A 21,268-nucleotide genomic window follows, 5' to 3' on the forward strand; every position below is an offset into this window, starting at 1 on the left:
TCGCTTTACCATACCATTCCGTCGGCAATACATAACGTGAGCTTGTGCTGTGGACCGACCCAACGCATTATGTCGACATACATTATTATATGTATTGCCTAATATACAAAATCCAATAATAAAAACACAGGATGATGTTTTAAGGTAATATGAATTAATACTTTTTTCGGTGTCTAGCGAAATAATTAGAAAATTACATTTATGTCATTGTTTAATCACGTGACATTTTATATTGTGCAGAATAAAATCTGCCTGAATTTTGACAATAAGTACGATCCACAGCATAAATAAATAGAAAGAACAACTTTAATAGTGAAATGTTCTAAAATAAGAACAAAGTTCTGTAAAATGAATTGTATTATTTAAATTAAATTTTTATGTTATTGTTAAAAAAATATTACCATACTTTATATAAAATATTTTTATTTGGATCGCATAATATAGTTTTGTCTAGACTTAGATGAATTGTAAAAAATGTTAGTAAAGTTAAGTTTTTTCTATGAAACACCAAAAATGCGGTAATCGGTAAAGTTGTTCTTTTGTGTGGTTCGCTGTAGCGCGGGCGGCACTAGTGCACGCGTAGAGCGCTGTCGCCACTCACAGCTCACTGTAATATTTCAGCGTTCTTACCGACACCAGGCTCACACATTCACTATTTGTTGTCTTGTACATTTTCCAGTAAATGCATATGCACCATAGGACTTTTATTAGTTATTTTTTTATGCAGTTTTAGTCGAAAGCCAGATTTATTTTCATTTTAGTTACTTAATGAAATTCTAATGCAATATTTCTTATAGCCAGCAGGCGGTACTAATATTCTATTTCTTTAATCGTTTGTGCAATTTTGTAACCTATAAAAGTCGTCACTGGTTCTGTATGAATGGATATGCGAATGGGTCGGTAGGTAGGGAATCCGAGAGATTGGGAAAGCACGCTGAAATATCGAGTGTAGCGGTGAGGGTCCCGGGCGGGTCGGGGTAGGCTAGGCGGTAAGGGCAACTCGCGAAACGTTCTGCGTTGTGGGAGAGGAGTGACGCTTGCCCCCCGCAGGCGGCGCGCGCGGCGGCTCGCTAGAGCGTTTCGCGGAGGTTGCATTCGAGGCGCTTCGCCCCCCAGCCGTGGCGCCCATCTCGCTGTCGGCCGGCGTGGGCGGCGTGGGCGGCGTGGCCGGCTTCCCCTCCGCCTCGCTGCTGCCGCTCTCCAAGAGCCCCACGCCCGCCGACGCCGGCGCCAAGGACTCCAAGAACGTCGAGATCGCCGAGGTCATCGTCGGCGCCATACTAGGTCAGTCAACACACAATTACATGTTATTCAAATCCATTCAGATCATCTTTGAAACCAGGATTGGCCAAGTACAAACCGCACTGATCATCTATCATAATAATCTGAAATCAGTCTTACCAAGGGGATATTTGGTAATAAATGAGCAATCGCAGAAAACCGGGTACTCTGTTGCATTCAGGTGGACTGGTATAAGTTGGGAAAAGACTATACAAATAATTTGTAACTCAAGATGATGATTTGGGACTAAATTGTCTAAAATCCAAATGACATGTACTTACTCATGCTATCACTGTGTACGTTTGCAGGTCCTGGCGGGCGCAGCCTGGTGGAGATCCAGCAGATGTCGGGCGCCAACATCCAGATCTCGAAGAAGGGCACGTTCGCGCCGGGCACGCGCAACCGCATCGTCACCATCAGCGGCTCCGCCACCGCCATCAGCAACGCGCAGTACCTCATCGACCAGAAGATCCAGGAGGAGGAGCTCAAGCGCACCCGCCACAACGCCATCTCCGGCCTCATGCAGTAGCACTCTAGTCACCGGCCGACACTTACCTGACTCTAGTTAAGAAGTTTTGTTTTGTTTACCTGACGGAGGATATAATTTATGCAGCTCTCGCCGCGCGTCGCCCCGCCGCGTGGCGACACAGTTACCGTCCGGCGGCCGCGTCCCGCTCCGCGCGGAACTACTATGTGGCGACGCGGACCGCCCGACACTATATATTTTACGTTTCTTATCGTGATGACAAGTAATTATTTTGTTCTGCCTAGCAGACGGTTATTGTTGTTTAAGATATAATAATGAAATATTGTGATATCTCCTATCACGGAAATTCCTATTCCATACACATATTATTTTTGTATATTATTCACCACAGCATACGTTTTGTTTATTTACAAAGTTGATTTCATTGTAAATGTTACCATTGATAAGTTATTTTTCTTTAGTTTATTAGGATTAGTGATGTGGTCGATTGATAAATCTATCGATGCGGTAACTCTCATAGGGAGACGTTATCGATACCCTTCGCGACACTACGGGAGTTTAGGAGCTAAATCCTACCAAAGTTGTTTTATTTACTGACGCATAATGAGTAGCATCGACTTGGGTACAGCGTTTATATGCGTACCGATAGTATCGAGATGGATTGTGAACGTCACAAGCCGGAGTTAGTCGGAACAGAGCAGTCGCGCGGACTATGCACCTGCCGTGACGTGCTCGCGGTCAGTGGAGAGTCGGCGCGAGTGCTGCCGGCGCAAGTCGGTGCCGCGCGAGTCACTGCACTCAACAATCACTTCGCTTTGTCAAGTGTCACCCGAGTTTGTTTCTCCCGATCTGGCTAGCAGAGTTCTTCATTCCTGATTTCTCTCGGTAAAGATCTTTATTTTTTTATACATTTATAAACAAAATAATAATTATCTAATCGTTTTAAATTTTATTTTTATTAGGAAAGTTTCATAGTTATTGATTTGTTGTCGGTCTAAATTTGTCTTACGATATAAGTACAATTTAAATAATAATGAAATGCATGTCCAGAATAGTAGATGAAATAATAATAAAAAATATTTTAAACATTTTAAATGCAGATTTCTATATATCGAGATGACAATATAAATGATATATTCTTATTTACAGTTACGATATGATTGAATATTTTATTTTTTGCGCCGTCGTTTTACCAAGACGTTCTTTAGTGGCTGTTAGAGTCCGCGCGGCGACGACTTCTAGTCGCACGACCCGCGGTAGTGGAACCTGCGTTACAACATTTTGCAACGTCATGTTAATGTCTAGAAGTCGTGGCCGTGCGCAGTACGTTAGATTTACATAATATTATAAACTGTGATTGTTTTCGTCGACATTGTCAAGGTACTACGTGTCAGTCTCCACTTAGAGTAGAAGCCGTTCGGCACTTCGCCGGAGGGTAGTTATAAGTTGTGTTCGTTTACCTCAGAAGTGCCATCGTTCTAGATACAGGAATAGTGAGGTGAGCCTTATCACATCTTCAGTGTTCGCAGGCGACGGTCACTCCGCTTTGTTGTTACTGTTGGAGCGATATAATATGTAGTTACATTAACGTTTGAAGCTGCTGACAGTACAGTGAAGCGGAGTCTCGCTATAAATTATTTTTGTGTACACCTCCGGCCCTACGTTGGGCGCCAGCAATACGTTACAAGTTAATACGCAAATAACTAATGGGTGATAACTTCTTACGAAGGCAGTGAATACTATCAAATGTGAATAAACGTATGAAGTACAAAAAGAAACGTAATCATAATAAAAAATATAATAATTCGAAATCGGCTTAATGATGAAAGTTAATGTACGATAGTGTTTAAGAAATCGGAATTGAGAGACAATTTCTCAGCTAATTCATTCACAATTACGCGATTATTAATTAATTAATAAATAAAAAGTATATAAATATTTTTAACTAATTAACTATTAGGGAAGTGAGCACGCTCGATTCGCCATAACCTCGTACTTCCGTGAAAAGTGAAATAATAGTGAATATAAGGTTGTTGTAAGTAGTGTGGCTCGCTCCGAGGCGTTGTTACTGCTCTATTACATATATACGTGTGTTATGTAGTTACCGCGGAGTAGTGGCATTACCTAGCTAGTTCATATTATATATTCAATCTTTAACGTATAGGTAACGCTGTTCGATACATTTCTGGTGTTTTTCGAATTTTTCTCATCTAAACTATGTATATGGGGGTAGGAACAGATATCGTCTTGTGTCAATTAATAAATGTCTGTTTGTGCGTTCGCGGTGGCTACACTATGGAAATAAGCTGAGAACTGAACGGTTACTGGAAGTATATGGAACGTGCGCGTTTCCGACTAAGCATAATATAATCGAGTAGAATTGATTAATGAACTGATTTTTAACGAATGAACTGTGTGATTAGATAATGATAGTGTAACTGTCGGGGTGGGGTAGCGCGTCGTGCTGTCGCGAACACACAGACCGGTCCGGTCCGGTCCGGCCCGGGCCGCCTGTCACGTCGATTTAACAAGCTCAATTTTATCCGAACTAAATCGATTAGTCGGTACGTATAAGTCAAATGCGTCAATTAAACAATTGTATGGTTTCCAAAGAATGGTGTATCACTTCACGGTTCGGGCGAGCTCTGGGGGTAGACATAGTTTCCGACTCGTTTCTTCACACTCTCTCTCTCTCTCGTGCTAAGTTACTTGCCTGCGTGGCGCGGCGGCCGCCGTGTGCCAGTCGGCACATTCCGGCTAGGCTTAAGTGTTTCTCGTAGCGCGGAGTGCCCACACGCACTCTCTCATGTTGCGAAGGAAGTGAAGACGCTGTTCCACTGCTGCGTAGGGCCTCCACATGTTAGAGCTGGTCGCGCTACGGACGACATGAGCACGTGGCCACCGTACAAACCGCGTATTGTGGACACACGCCGACCGCCGCGCCGACATCCTAATAGTTATCAATGAAATTCTAGTTATAATTAACATATTTAAAAATCAATATAATGGGTATAATTAGATAATTTTTAAATTAAAATTACTGGGAAAATGTTAATGTTGTTATACTGAAGTTGTTACAATATTTGAGAGTATATTAACGTGAATACAAAATAATAATTTTAGTGCGGTAATCATAATCCGGATGAAGTTTATCGCGTGGAAAGATAATAAATAGTGCAACGTCCCGAGTACTTGTGTTAGTGCATGCGTAGAGGCGCCGCCGGCTGTGCGGTCAGCCCGCCCCGCACGGGCTGCCTGTGCCCGCCCCGCACGCGGCGCCGCCCGCACCCGCACGCTCCCGCCTCCCACTCCCGCACTTTACCCATCATTATGTAATGCTGTTACGGTTAAGGAATTTCAATGTTGTAGGATAAGGTAGCTAGTTGTCATTGTTCATCGTACGGAACCGCAGAGGTTCGGTCAGCCGCGGCCGGCGCGGAGACAGCCCGCCGGCCGCTCTCATCCTCCCATTTTAATTTTAATAGCTAAATGTTGTTGAATTTGTTGATAGAGTGGTTTATTGTAATTACTATAGGTAGTTTAGTGGGTATACACACGAAGGTGGCAGCCGTTGGGTGCGCTAGGCTAGAGTAAGGTTCGATACTGTGTTTAGGAAAATGGCTGTGCGTTCAAGTCGAACTCAACATTAAGACATCACCATAACGCTTGTTTCTGAAGGGCGCGAATCGCACACGACGCTCGCGCGCACTCGTGGCGCCGCTCGCCCCTCGTGGCGCTGCTGGCCACTCGTGGCGCCGCTGGCCATACGGTGGCGCCGCTGGCCACTCTGTGGCGCCTCTCGCTACTCGTGGCGCCGCTCGCTCACTCACTATCTGTATATAATTGCATAACATTTTTTCATTTACGTTTTCTCCTTGCTCATTGTCATCAATTTATTAAAGACTGAGGAATCAACTCGCGCATATTGACATCGTCACGAACGCGTCCCAAACGGTAGGGATTAATTGTAATATATAATTGTTTTAATCATTAAAATAAAAATTTCGCTCGGTTTCATGTGGGCTCGTCTGCCAGGGCGTAGTCGTGTGCGATTCCCGCAGTACACTCGCGGTGTTTACTGTTTCATTGTTACTCTCTCTTTTATTGTTAACGCCCAACCTGAAGATTTCCATTAATTGGCCGCCACTGCGAGTGTACGGAGTGAGCGGCGCGCGGCGCCTGCCGGCCGGCGGGCGCGGCCGAGTGGTCGGACGGGCGAGTCGGTCCGGCCGGGCGGCCGAGCCGGTCGGCGGCGCAGGCGCGCGGGCGGTCGAGCGGTTCGGCCAGTCGGCCCGTCGAGCGCCGATCAGTCGTTGTCTCATCAACCTTTACACATGTTGAGATTGATATGTTATACTAATTCTATTGAATTATAACTTGTTGCGTATTATAAGTATGTATAGAGCGAGCTCCGGCTCCGTACGTTATGTGTAAATGTCATACGTTGATAACATTTGTTGCTGTACAGTTCAGTGATGGAATTTTTATTTTTTATTATTAATATTTTTTGTTAACTTGGTTTACGATAAACGGGTCTGCAATGTTATGTAACGAGGATATAATTTTTAATTAAGTTTGAATTTAAAATGCAATGTTGAATAATAAATATGTTTTGAATTAAAAATTCACTATATTTTAGTCAATGTTTATTATTGTTTAGTTAGTTGTACTGTCAGATTGATTTTCTAATGAAGTGTTATTTTGCAATGTTGTAAATGATAAGAGGTAAAAATGGAAGGTTACAATGTCTTAGTGTTTAAAAGCTCGAAACCAATTGAAAGGTACCTTGAACATTGTCTATATTATATTAACATTAATAAATGCAAAAAGGAAATGGGTACTTTTATTTCACTCCATAAAATATTATACCTACTTTAAGGAATCCTAGTTTAATAGTTGTGTAACATAGTGCTTAGGCTCTATTGTGGGCGCTGGTCGCTAGCATACCTTAGTGCCCGGTACGAAGTCCGGTTCCTTTCACTCGCAACAATCATTGCCTATTACAATGGTGGAGTCTACAATTGTGCCTATCCCCCGCTGCGAGATAAAATGGACACATAGCAATAGGCACTAGGCACAGCTATCTGAGCGGAAAATGATGTTAAATGCAAGCGAGTCGGTCGATCCAGGATGACAATAAGGCAAAAACGGTAATAAGTTAGCTATCGTTTTATTATCAAAAATGTCACTTGGATACATTACAATAGTTCACACAAAATAATACATTTCGTACAAAAATACGAAGAAATGGACGGATTTCCTTTCAGATCACACAATAATTAAGTAAAAAAACCTTAGCAACTAAATAAAATATGTAAGACAAAGTAATAGGTATATAAATAATTAAAACACAACTAAAACTCATGGATGCTTTTTAGAGTAAGTACACGTGAAATTCAATGAGTAGATAATAGGTAGTTCTAAAAGCAAATCTGTATCAGATGCCTAGGGATGTAGAACGATCTAATGTCGTAGTCAATAAAAAAACATCAATGGACGTAGCCCTATGAATAAACCTAGACTGGGATAGAAGCTGCAAGCTGCCACAATAATATCAGATTCGAAGAGTTTGCAAAACATTAAAATATTATAAAAGCATCATCTAGTGATGTAATATCTCGTATCAAAAATAATAAATATAACAAAAAAAAAACTCCCAAAAATGCTAATGAGATTCTTCGTATTTCCCTAATAAAAGCAATAGAACTTGATACAGAAATGTTTTCAAAGAAAATGTATTTCATTTTTTATCATTAGAGAAGTATCCTGACTCTCTTATAAAATTTAAGATATTGATGACATTTTGATATTTACGTATAAAATTAACTAAATTGGAAAATATATTGCTTGACTTATTTACACTTATTTTTTTTACTTATACATAATATTAACCTAAGCTATCGATCGATACCATTTAATACTCCAACACAAATGCATTGGCCGAAGAAAGATCATCTAGTAGGTGGCGCGCGTCGAATTAAAAACAATAAAATTCTTGAGAATCGTATGAATTATCGGTTTCATTAATCGCTTAATTCACCATGTATTTTAGAAGCAATCATGCTAAATCACTGGTCAGAATTTCGCTTTTTGATAATTGGCATATTCTACCCACTTTGTGCCAAATTTAAATCAGTTCTGTATTATGTTATTAGTGATATATGTATAGCTTAAACACATAGGCCATAACCATATTTCTTGAGATTGCCTTCAAATTGTTCCAACACTTCGATATTTTTCTTAAATATATTGAAGTCTTCAATAGTACTAGCTAAGTTATGACTAAAGTTAAGTTTATGTTACGAAAAAGGTAACACTGTTGGAGGATAGCCACCTAAATTGGCGCCTGTTCTAGACATACATATTGCTATTTGAATATCTTGGTTAGTACAGTTATGAACTATCTTACTTAGTTTACAAGTGTAATACTTAAGTATAAAATGAATAAGTTAATATTGTTAGAATAGTCGTAGAAAACCTACTTGAGAAAAATCTTTTGTAGAATCTAAAAACCTATAATTAGCTGTCATTTTGTATTAAAAGAGCACATAATTACAGGGATTCATATCAACAGCCAGTTGTACCAAATATGATGCACACATTGAACACATGGCGTTAAGATGTGCTTATTATTTTAATCTATTGTAAAATTAGTAAAAAATAGGTTAGTTTTATTTGATGCAACCAGCCGTTAGTTTATGAACGGTGAGCGGTCGATAGTGCGTGATCATTTGTTCCGCATGACTACAACCGCTAGCCGCCCCGACGTTAACACGAGAAGATACAAACAATACTTAATACATAGTAATAAAATGCTCGAAAATGATTATGTTATTGGAATTCTAACATTATCAATGCCTTAATGGTACAATATTGCTCTTTGCGCCAGTTGCGACGTCATCTATCATCCGAGTATAAAATATAACTCTTTGGATTGAATAAAATACATTTTGGTTAGTTGCTTAATACTATGAGACGATTTCGTATTGTGGTACGTGCGGTTCGTAATTGAATCCATTGTAGTGGGTAAAGCTAAGACTCCTGCAGCCGGGAGCTTCGGCAAAAGGCTTCAGTTCCTGAACTAGGCCTGGGAAGGCCGGCCTCTCATCAGGGTCTACCTGCCAGCACTGCAGGCACAGCTGGAAGAGCTCGTCGCCCACGTACGACGGCTGCGAGGGTCGCATGCCGCGCAGGATTCGAGCCGCTACGTCTTTATTAGCGCTGTGGAAGTACGGAGTCGCGCCTATTGTCAGCGCCTCCCACATGAGGATGCCAAAAGACCATACATCCGCCTTAGGGTTGAACCTCGTCTGTCGCAGCATCTCGTGGGAGGTCCACCTGGTGTAGTCAGGAGTCTCATGCAGGGGTCTCATGTGAGATAACCCAAAACCTGAGATTTTCGCGATGCCGTTATCGCCGAGCGCGATGTTGCGACAGCTGAGGCGTTTGTGTAAAATTTTCTTACTGTGCAAGTATTCCATGCCTCTAGCTATATCTATAAAGTACTGAAGCATTCTGTTTTCAGGTATCAGACAGAACTTGTTATTCTGAAGATCTCTGTGCCTGCTCTGAAGCAGCATATCTTTCAAGCTATGTTTGCTATCTTCTAGGACCACAAATAATGTTGTGTTAGTTTCACAAAAGCCTATCAGAGAGATCACATTCTCATGTTCACTTGACTTGATGAGCTGGTCCAATTCTTGCAACATCTGCTTCTTGTCAGGTCTCTCCAGCTCCCGGTCAGCCACCACTTGCACAAGCCCTGGGGTTTGTGCCCCATGTTGTTGCACCTTTCCCCTTGTAAATTTACCATAGCTGCCCACACCAACAATGCAAGAAATATCAATATCTATGAGATTCCTAGGGATATTCCACAGCTTTCTTTTCAAGTTGCTGTAATAGTCTACTCTTTCATCTTCCTCTTGGATAAAGCCCGAGTTCTCTATCTCCATGCACGGCTCACTCAGACTCAGAGGCATGGACTGGGAGCCTCTCTGAGCTCTCACCAGCTGTATCCTCTTCCTCATGATGATAAGCAGTCCTATACCAATAAGAAGTAGAACCACACTGATGGCAATTGCTGCTCCAAGGGCTATAACCATTGGGGAAGTTTCCTCTGGTTCGTTAATGTTTAAAATAATTTTCTTAGTTGATTCTGCATATCTGATCCTTTTGACAAGATTTTTTTCACTGACAACTCCAAGGGACACGTCTATGTCATTGGTGAGTGGCAGGGGGGCGTTGTAGAACCCGTTGTAAGTATGTCTGTCTCCAATGATGAAGTCATGCTTAATGTCATCAGGGTCTAGCTCAGCTGTGATGTAGTACGGTAGACCATTGGCTGTAGCATACGTGTGGTTGCCAAGGGTATCCACAATAAATCCTTGCTGGTACAGCTCAATGGAGACCACAATCCTGTACATGGACACTGGTCCATTAACATTTCTGGCTTGAGGGATATGTACCACCATCCTGTCACCTCTCCTCTCTCTGATCTCTATGTCAGGTGGGCTGGGGTCTGGAGTTCCAATTATAGTCTCTATTGTAGTTGTAATGTTGGGACCCTCAAAACCATTATTAACTGCCACCACTCCAATCTGATACTTAGACCCTGGCTGCAGGTTTAGTAGCTCAGTGTAGAAAGTTTTGTTTGACACTCTCCATTCAAGATCTATGAGAGCAACGTCTGTGTATGTCTCAACAACAATAGCCCTAATTACATAACCAGATATTGAAAAATATGCCTCAGGTGCAGTCCAGCGAACTCTTACTGTAGTTTCTGTAACATTGGTGACATTAATTGAAGCAGGGGGACCTGGGGAGAGCACCTCTGTGTCATAGACGCTGGCGGCGTTCGCTCCTCCACATATCTGAGTATCATTCTTAGGGCACTTTGTGGTACAACTATCTAAAGGTAGCTGGAATGAACCGGGCGTATTCCCGCAGAAACACGTCGACTCATTACCTATGATAGCGTACTTGTAGTAAACTTGCTCACACGCCGACAAGCAGACGTCCACGGATTGGCCCGTGTGAGTGTTCAGCACATTCTCCACCATCAGCTTGTAGCAGCCGATGTAGTCACCGCGGTCGCCGCTGCAGCCCCACGAGTACATCAACAATAATACAAATATGTAACACTGCCTCTCCATTGTGTACCACCAGTGTAATAATTGACTCATTCAAGCCCACTTGACGTTTTGTAAACGCCCGTTACACAAAAGCGATTCTCAGAACAACCGTTTTTGGCACTGGATGTTCACGGCCGCCCAGTTTTTATAGACGTACACCATTCTTTAACTTCTTACTAGAACTTCTTCATAAAATAAATATAAAATTATATTTTTACAAAAACATCGCACAGCGCGTTGCGTTCGTTATTATTTTGACAGTCACCAGGGTATGTTGCCCGACAAAAATACGAATCGTCACATTCACAATTTTTGTTTTGCGTTACAAACTAGATGTATAAATTGATTTTCAAATCACTTTTAGAATTTGTTGTATTAAACGATATTTGTAATTTAGGTTGATGAAAGTAGTCAATAAAATAAAGAAACGACAAAAATAAAAGTTTTTGATGACAACACTATCTAGGTGGTACGGTCCATTGAGAGATCCAATCCAAAAGGAATATTGGGAAGCTTTGTTTTCTTTTTTACTTGGATTGGACATTGTATAATTATTTTGTTGCCAAATAAGTTTGTTAATAAACGTAAATCCCATTTTTATGGTTCGTAGTAATGTACATACTAAGGAAAAAACGTACCAGGCAATAATCTGCAATAATCATACATACGTTAAACTGACACTATTTTGACTTGAGGACCATACTTTCAAGTGTCAAACAATTTGAAATTTTGTAAACGTTATAAACGGCTAATGTGAAAAACAAATGTAAACAGTGTGAATAAACATTGATACAATACAAAAACTAGCAATATTGCGCAGACAAAATGTCTACAAGATCTGGGAAACGTAAGTATTATGTTACACTGCTTGTTTGGAAATAAAAAATTGTGTATTTGTGTGTAAGGCGTAGTTGTAACAGTTAGACCATGGTTTTCAGGAATACATACATCTTTACTTGAAGAAGCGGCCCCAACGGAGCCAGAACCTTCTGTGAAGAGTGAAAGGAAGACTCGAAGCAAGCGAGTGAAAGAAAATTTGGACGACCTGAGCATTTCATTATTTAAAAACAAAAAACGTAACAATTACGTGAGTTACCCGACTGACGACGAAGTACTCAGTGACGCAGCTAGCAAAAAGGAGATCGATGCCAAAACGAGCCGAGTCTTACGTAAAAACGCTCTCAAAGAACAAAATCCTGTTGAAACTGGTGATCTTTTACCGCCATCGATAGAAGTGCAAAATCTAACTAGAAAGTCACGACGCGGGAAAAAGGCAGATGATACAAAGGACACTGAGAACCACGAAAATGTACCAGCTGAGGTTACAGACATACCTAAATCTAAAAAAGGCAAGAAAAAGAAGAAGGTTGAAGAAGATCCATCTCCTGCTGAGGAAGTGCCTGCTAAAAAGTCTAAAAAGAAGAAGAAAAAAGGAAAGAAGACAAGTTCCATCATCATTGAAGATATCATACCAAATGATACTTCTAAAAATGGTACATTGAACCGGAGCACTATGTCTGTTGACTCATTCCACAGTGCTGCGGGCAGCCCATACAAAAATAACGAAAAAGTCAACAAGTCTCCTTTCAAGCATAACAAAAAACTAAGTAACCAAGACAAAAATGATGCATCAGAAAATGTTGCACCTGATGAAGTTAACAAGAATAATACTTTTGACAAAGATACTATTAAGAGAAAGTCGTTGTCTAAGGACACCACTGTAGGGGACTGTTTTGTTTCAGTGGCAAGAGATAATCTTAATGACCAATTGAGTATCTCTAACTTATCCAATGGACCACTAAATAGAAGGAAATCTAGCAAGACAGATGTAACTTTTGAAAAAATTAATACAACAGTAAATGGTGATGATGTTGGGAAAGATGAAGAAAGTAATTTAAATACTTCAAAGAGACAATTAAGAAGGAGACAGTCTATTGTTAATGAAGTACAAGAAACGGTACAACCAGAGGATACAAATAAAACAATAAATAATGATACTTTTGACAAAAGAAGAAATTCAGTTGCAAAAGATGTTACTTTTAATAAAAGTAATGCATCAATTACTAAAGACACAGTTGATAAAGATGTTGATTTAAATGCATCAAATATTTCCAGTAAACATCTTAAAACAAGAAGATCAATATTGAAAGATAGTACATTTGATAAAAGTAACACATCTATGACAAGAAAAGATTCCCAAATGGCAGACATTGATTTAAATGTTTCTAAGAAAAATTCTAAAGCAAGCAAAACTATTTTAAAAGATTCAACATTTGACAAAAGCAATACTTCAATTACAAATGGCAATGTTCTAGATAAAGTTACTGATACTGATTTAAATGTTTCTAACATTTCCAGTAAACAGCTACAAAGAAGGAAGTCAGTAATAAAAGATACAACATTTGATAAACAAGACACAGTACTCAACACAACATTTGAAAAAGATAACGAGAATGAAAAGAAAAAAGATTCAACATTTGATAAGAGTAGCAAACATTTGGATGTCACATTTGACAAAGATTTGGCAAGTTCATCTATGGCTAAAGGAACGAATAAGACCAGTGTAAATACTACATATGATAAAACTGACAAATCTGATGCTACATTTGAAAAAGACACCTCTGCCTCTTTTGATGTTTTCAAAAAAGGTGCGATGACCAGAAAGTCAAGCATACGGGATGCAACTTATGACAAAAGTAACTTATCCATAGCCAGTCTGACCAAGGAAGACTTCGAAAAGGATAGGAATATCATATCCAGTTCTGCTACAAAGAGGAGATCTATAAGACGCAGCACATTTGACAAAAATGATACTATTTCAGAAGATCTTGTCAACCGAACGTTTGAGAAACCAACTGACACTGAAAATGAATTGAAAAGGAAGTCACCAAGAATGTCTAAGTCTGAAGATATCCAGACTATTCTAAACACTACTTTTGAGAAAATTGATGTGGAGGAAAATGTCAATCTTAAAAGTAATTCTAAATCATCGCTAATAAGTTCTGATAACAGTAGTGTCAGTGAGAAGTCTGACATCTCCCGCATCAGCATCACAAGTGATGAAAGTTCTGAACACATTCAGAACATAGTCAACACCACTCCACTACTCATCGAGAGCAGTTTGGATGAATCTCACGTCTCAGTTAGCAAACCAGAGACTCCAAAACCACAGACACCTTTGAAGAGAGAAGGGACCTTCACCAAAGAGAGCGCGGAGACACAACATGAGGCTGAGGTCCTGACTCCAAGTAAACGTAAATCATCAGTCCCCACTGCTGGTTGTACTCCATACCATATTACCAAGAGTTCCCAAAAGAAGTCCATGATGAACGTGACTCGGTCTATAGAGAAGCATCCTGAAGGGGTAGACCCAGCTCCGAGGATGACCAGGGTAATGTTCTGCAGTCCAGTGGATAACCCGGTTGCTGTGGCACAGGAGAAGAGGAAGATTATCAAGTCTAATCTGAAGGGCTCTAACAAAAGCTTCGTCTTCGAAGACAGTGGTAAGTTTACATTTGTATTACATATTTTACTACATATTTTCATATTCTTACTAGCACCAGCACATTATGACATGTAAGAAGAGGACATATCTATATCCAAAAGTATGCTAATATTCGCCTGACTGATGACTAATACATTGAATATAATACCTATACCTACCTTTATCATAACATAAAATACTTACCCAACCTACCTTGCTTCCAGCGTCAATCTCTCGTCCGGGGCGCAAGCGCTCGTACACACACAGCGACGTAGAGGACGCGCGGGTCAAGCGCTCGCGCCTCACTGAAGACCTGCAGCAGTCGGTAGATCGGCTGTCCAGGCCCAGGACTGCTAGTGCCACAGGTAGGTTATATAATAAATACACTATGTAAGTTTGTCTGAACGCCAAATCTGTGTTTCAACTGCCTACCTGCCTAGGACTGCAAGTTCCACATATCACTACAACATCCCACTAAACATTTCTCAACTAGCTTGGAGTTGGGTTCCAGTTGACCTATAAGAAGCGTTTACCAAAGAGCATCTGCCTGTCTGACCTACTGTCTTGTAAACTGGGCAATGTGATTTATTTTGAATATACTTGTACTTATAAAAAGGAAAAAATCGTGGTGGCCTACTGGGTAAAGGACCAACCTCTCAAGTATGAGGGCGCGGGTTCGATCCCAGGTCAGGCAAGTACCAATGCAACTTTTATAAGTTTGTATTGTACTTTCTAAGTATATCTTAGACACCATTGACTGTGTTTCGGATGGCACGTTAAACTGTAGGTCCCGGCTGTCATTGAACATCCTCGGCAGTCGTTAGGTACGGGTAGCCAGAAGCCAGTAAGTCTGACGCCAGTCTAACCAAGGGGTATCGGGTTGCCCGGGTAACTGGGTTGAGGAGGTCAGATAGGCAGTCGCTTCTTGTAAAGCACTGGTACTCAGCTGAATCCGGTTAGACTGGAAGCCGACCCCAACATGATTGGGAAAAGGCTCAGAGGATGATGATGATGATACTTGTACTTATGAAGTAGGTATAAAAATTGTGTAGGAATTGAATGAGACACTTACATACATATTTACATAATTTGTTTCGACATCTAAACATATTTTTGAACAGCCAGTAAAAAATAGACTAATAGCTGTAATATCTGTGGTAATATGCTTCTCCATTTAGGCTCATACACGCATTTAATTGATAAAAGCATAAAAAAACATAATAAGTATATAATTCGGCCCACTCCCAACTAGGAAACATAACGTAACATTTTATATATTGTAAATAAGCCGCAAATGGTTCGCGCTGGGATTTAGTTTTACAGTGAAGCGCCTACGCTAACTCTCATAGCACGAATCCTGTTCAGGCCTGAATTAGCTGAAACGCCTCTACTAATGTGATTACACTAATCGCCATCAGATGTGCCCCCGAGGTACTAATGAAATTCACTTACGTAATCAAATCATATTGTTTAGCAAGGACAGTGGGGGTTAGGCGGCTGTTTTCATTATTTCAGTTGCTCATTAGCGCTATAACACACTAATATTTAAAGGCGAATTTGTGAATTTGTGTATATTTTTGTTCTACACCCACAAACGGCTGGACCGATTTGAACAAAATTTTGTATACAGGAAGCTAAAACTCTTGATTATCACATAGCCAACTAACCGTGTGTAGAAAGCAGTTCCCTCAGTAAAGCCACGGGAAACAGCTAGTATTGAATAAATATGTAGATGATACATGATGATGTTATGTGTTTTCTGAATGTTTTTTTGTTTATTTAGAACTTGCTTAAAATTAAGGAAAATGCTAAAATTATAACTCTTACACCAGCCAAGTGATTCGATTACTCATATCAGATAGCAAGCATTGTTGTACCTATTGCTACGTGTTCGCTTATCATTCGCCACTACTTGGTATTGATAACGTGCGTAATTACCCTATTTTATTGATTTTTGCTTTATTGACGAGAGGATAATTTGCTGCGACAGTTTAAGTTGTTTTTTTTTAATGGAATTCCGGAAGACGAATTAACAAGAGTGATAAGAAAACACAACCAGGAATTTGATGTTTTCTTTTGCCAGGAGTTCAATGTTTTATAATTATTAAATTACTTATATACTATACGAAGCTTAGTAAATGATGTCCTTTTAACATAATCATAACATATAACGCAGGGAGAAGTTGTTTCTAAAGCACAAAAACACTTCTCCCTGCGTCTAGGTTCAAGATCCTTATCTTCACATAATAGTCTTACACTCTTTTGACATCTGCTTTTATACCATAAAATTCATTCCCATACCGTATCTCATCACCAATAAGCCTATTTTTACCACACCACAGGCAAACTAGCAGTATTGACTCCAAAGAAAGCTACCACACCATCAAAGCCGAAGTCAGAGAGCAAAGTCTCCCGCACCAAGTTGCCGAACTTCGCAGCCCTGCATCAGAAGCAGTTCGCTCAGATGGAGTCGCTGGACGAGTGCCAGGAGCGCCGCGCCAAGAGGGCCAAACAGCTGCTCACGCCTACTGCGCCTCCTGGTCTGCTGGACAGGATCAGCCCGAAGAGTAAGTAGCCTGGTTACGTCTCAATCATAGAGACAAAAGTTTATAACCTCTTCGCAAACGGCTGAACGGAATTTTAGGAAAGTTGACATAATAGCTTATACATTATCATCATTATGACATAATAAAGGCGAAAGTTTGTGTGTGTAAGTTTGTTATATTTTCACGCAGATTTTGATAAACTTGACAGGTATTGCTTAGACATCAGAATAACATATAAGCTGGGTATATTAGTCTAAATGCGTAATAATTATCAAACTGATAGCCGTCACTAGGATATCCGTTTTCTAATACTTAAATTAAGTTTTTTACAAACTGAACACTACAACGTTCGCAGGTGGACTCGCATACGTCATAATCAAAACGTAATAGCCAGATAAATGCATTCCACATTGATTAATTAGGTAAATCCTATCGATAAGGAAATCTGGAATAGGTTCTTATCAAAGAAACAGTGATTAAATTCGTTTAGTTGCAGATGGCGTAGTTATTGCCTCTTTGTATGAGGATACAGGTAGCCCAGCATTAAAGTCACTTATATTATAAAGAATAATATTTAACTATTTGAAAATATGGGTGAAACCGAGGGAAACAGCTAGGGGCTATGTTCGTAGGTCGGGTTGGGTTCTGTAAGTTTTTCGTAGGAATGTGTCTCCTATAGAAAAATTTAACACACCCAGTGACAACATGAAAGCCACTACATATAGTTCGTATCAGAAAATATGACAGCTAAGCAGGCTTTTTTGAAAAAAAGAAGAATAAAAACGCCTTACGCCACAATTTTAACCAGCTAACATGGCAAAGCACCTTTAAACTTTGATCTCTACTATTCACATAGATAAAACCTATTACTACAGATAACATTTAAATAACAATCCACTCTTTTACGAGTTCAATAAATTTCAGTTTGACTACATAACATTATCGATTCCAGTAATCCTGATTTATAATATCCTGTGTTATCATAATATCGATTGGTCAATCGCCACGGTCGGAGCTCCCTTTTACAAGAACATATCTTATCTAGGAAAACGTGTACATAAATGACACATGTTGCTTATCTAGTGCGTCTACGTTTTTGGAAAAAAAAATATTTTTTATCGGTTTTTTTGCCTTCTTGGGAAATTGTATTGAGTCATAGAAAGTGCTGACTGGCTACTTTGGAGATAAATAAATCTATGTAGTTCTTAATGTAGTACATTTAGGTTTGGAAGTAGGTATTTCTGTCTTAGAAGAGTGATGTCATCTGTGAATCACATTTATGTTCTACTAAACTGTAAAATATTAAATACGCTGGGGCCTTCCGATGATAACAGAATTACCTTCATAGAGCTTGTAATTTGAAAAATATTAGGTAGGTATGGATATAAAAAAAAAACTAATGTCTGTTAGAAAATAAATAGGACAGGGCATGTTGACTATATAACGTCATATATTTAGGTACATTTCTCCATTTAATAAAAATGAGATGCAGCAAAATTATAAGATAAAATATAAATAAACGTATCGGAGTTGCATTGACCTAGAAATAAGATGAAAGTTGCGACATAATGGTGGCATTGTTGTTGCGAACAACATTCTATAAATAATATCATGTGGGAATCGGATCCTCGACTTATTCTATATGACTCGCCGCGAATATTGTACTGAGTAACACACCGCAAAACCTGAACTTTCACCAGTTATTTTTGTCATATTTCAATTGTATTCCATAGAAGTTATTAAAGTATTTAGGAACATAATATCAAAAATTTGGAAACCTGAGGTAAGTGACAATCTGACCACATATTTCAAATTGTATAAAAAAGGTTTTATTCCATTTTCAGATAACACAGATTCACCAAAAACCAAGGAGCCGGCCACCAATCAAAAGCCCAAGGACAAAACCGATACTCCCACCAAGAAACCTCCCACTCTGGACTCCTTACGGCCAGGGTTCACTCGATTCGGCTTCAAACTCAACCTGGACGTCAACCCTTTCAGCATACCCAGCAAGAATGAGAAAACCAAGGAGAAGCCAGTCGAGAAACCCAATGGGGTGCTTCCTCGGCCAGCAGTATTACCATCTCTGGCTGGAGCCACCTCAGTCAGACGGGAGGTCGCGAAATCCACCGTGATGAGGGAGAAATCATTCACTGAAAGACGAAACGTAAAACGGAACGAAAATAGAACTGTCATTAAAGGCGTCAGGACTAATAGGAGGTTTGAACTGCAGATGAAGTTGCGTAATTTAGACCAGGTTTAGAATAAGTCCCTTTGGGATAGGTCGGTGAGTTGAATTTTACCTTGTTAGAAGGGAAGAAAATATGTTAAGTTAGCTTGTAGATCTGGAGCTCGTGGTACTAGATATTCGTCATTTTATAAAGGCATTTTTTTTTATTGGCCTGCATCCTACAGTGGCTGAGTTTCAGCCCTTATAAATTTACGAAGGTCTAGCAACCAGGGGTCTCGGTACCTTAGATATAATGTGACAAAATTGCTTTTTCACTCATGTAAAAATCTGGACATTTTTGCATGTAATTTAATTAATTTGTAGTATAGTTTTCAGAGTCTGGACTCTGAACATAAACTGACTGTAAAAGTTTCGAATTGAATTTTTGTTTTTTATAAAATATTCTGTCTTGATACACAGCGTAGTTTTAGAGACGGTGCCATATTTACTCAGATATTTTACTATGTGCTACAATAGCATGGCCACAGTTTAAATATATTATCTTGTAAACAGAAGCTCGATGCATACTCAGTGCCGACAGCGCCGATAAAAGCTCATTGATGCACATTATGCGTGTGTGAGAGATATTTTTACGAACGCTATTAGGTAGCTTCACAACAGTTTACAAGAGAATATATCTAAACCTTAGCATAGCCCTTTGTCCTTGCTGGGGCCGCAGAGTGTCGCAGTCAATACCCGCACAATGTTATTACGATATACGTGCTCTGTGTGACTCATTTTGTAAAGCCTAGGCATTCTACGCCTCCGCAGTTGCCATGGCAACCGGTATTAAGCCTGTACTAGACACGGCTTTTGAATGTTCACTTATACTTAATAAATAAATAAATAAAATAAAAAAATGGCTGTTGAAAAGATGTTTTCAACGTAATTCATCATGTCATTACACATGTTTAATTTTAATCGACTTCAAAACAAGGACGTTCTCAGTTTGCCCTGCACGTATGTATGTATATTTGTGTGCGATTATCTCGTGTTCTGTTGAACCAATTTCGATGCGGTTTTCAGCAGAATAATCAACCAGACTTTGGAGAAGGTTTTAGGTATATTTTTGAAGGCTCTTTTTATAAATTGTGTTGCAATTTTTCGTTCTTAATTATTTTAATGGATCAATTTGATATTTCATGATCATCCAGGGCTTCTGCATTCTCGAACAAGGACAAAACCTCTCAGTATTAACCCACCTTTAATTTTGACTAATTATTATAATTGTTACTCACTTTAGTTATTAACTTGTTAATACTAACAATGTTTATAGGCATGCCATGTCGTAATCATGTATCGATATTGTGTTCTATAGATATCTAACAGATTAAACGATTCTACTGTATATTGTGGTTTTATTGATAAACCTTGTCCACAGCCATGTGACAAATGTTACGTTATTTGATACTATAGCTTCTGGGCTTTGGTATATGGCCTGCAATATCTATTATTGGCCATGTATGGATTGGAAACTGAATAATGTACACGGAACCGGCTGTCGCCGTGTTACTAGCGGCAGTATCTAATCTTAACAACTTTCTTTGAAGGCCTTAGGGTTAATCCCCACTGAAAGAGCAGCGGCCGTAAATGCAAGTGATTGAGCGCGAGCGCGGCGGGCCGCGCTCTTACATTGTCCGTGCTCTTACGGCCGCTGCCGGCCGCTGCTCTTTCAGTGGGAATTGACCCTTACTCCGCCTTCCTACTACCTAAGCAAATGACATTTTTTTTGCAAAATTTAAATAGTTGACGAAGGGTAGTGAAGTATATTTGGTTGCCGAGCCTACATCCATACACAAAAATCAGCCAGTCCATTTTACCGGGCAAACGCAACACAGGCAAGTGTTATTTTCACAGTCATTATGTTCTATATCTTCTTATCGTATGGACTCACCATACGAAGAAGATATCAAAGTTTTTACTAGTCTAGGAACCTACCATACCTATTTGTTTTCTCACAAAGTTGTGTGAAGTAGGTGAGACTGGCAACTGACGACAAGGTGTAGCCACACTATTAGGTACCCATATATTTTCCTATTGTTTTACCCAACCTAGACTATTACGTGTGATTACTTGCGAATATCTTGTGTGGGAACCTATTTGCAATGA

The 21,268-nt window shown here is 39.7% G+C and overlaps 3 protein-coding genes across 10 annotated transcripts in view; 2 read left to right on the top strand and 1 right to left on the bottom strand.

The window, feature by feature from the left end:
* Window positions 1-6,602, top strand: part of LOC124640108 (RNA-binding protein Pasilla) — a 57,817-nt gene extending 51,215 nt beyond the window's left edge. For 5 of the 8 annotated variants that reach the window (XM_047177753.1, XM_047177755.1, XM_047177754.1 and 2 more), the window contains 2 exons: window positions 1,051-1,284; window positions 1,590-6,602. In XM_047177753.1, coding sequence (XP_047033709.1) covers window positions 1,051-1,284; window positions 1,590-1,810 — 455 coding nt within the window. In that variant the 3' untranslated portion in view covers window positions 1,811-6,602. The remainder of the gene's footprint in view (window positions 1-1,050; window positions 1,285-1,589) is intronic. The other 3 variants (XM_047177757.1, XM_047177758.1, XM_047177760.1) reach the window with 1 other exon arrangement.
* Window positions 6,603-6,922: 320 nt separating this feature from the next.
* Window positions 6,923-11,175, bottom strand: LOC124640107 (putative inactive tyrosine-protein kinase Wsck). The gene has a single exon (XM_047177751.1). It carries the CDS (start codon window positions 10,948-10,950, stop codon window positions 8,737-8,739), a length of 2,214 nt encoding a protein of 737 aa, XP_047033707.1. The 5' UTR covers window positions 10,951-11,175; the 3' UTR covers window positions 6,923-8,736.
* A 247-nt stretch (window positions 11,176-11,422) lies between these two features.
* On the top strand, window positions 11,423-19,987 carry LOC124640139 (dentin sialophosphoprotein). The gene is made up of 5 exons (XM_047177802.1): window positions 11,423-11,746; window positions 11,838-14,402; window positions 14,608-14,748; window positions 16,726-16,950; window positions 18,774-19,987. The coding sequence occupies exons 1-5, from the start codon at window positions 11,725-11,727 to the stop codon at window positions 19,190-19,192; spliced, it is 3,372 nt and encodes a 1,123-aa protein (XP_047033758.1). The 5' UTR covers window positions 11,423-11,724; the 3' UTR covers window positions 19,193-19,987.
* Window positions 19,988-21,268: the final 1,281 nt, after the last annotated feature.

Source organism: Helicoverpa zea, chromosome 20 (assembly GCF_022581195.2).
Source record: "Helicoverpa zea isolate HzStark_Cry1AcR chromosome 20, ilHelZeax1.1, whole genome shotgun sequence".
In the NCBI taxonomy this organism is placed as follows: domain Eukaryota; kingdom Metazoa; phylum Arthropoda; class Insecta; order Lepidoptera; family Noctuidae; genus Helicoverpa; species Helicoverpa zea.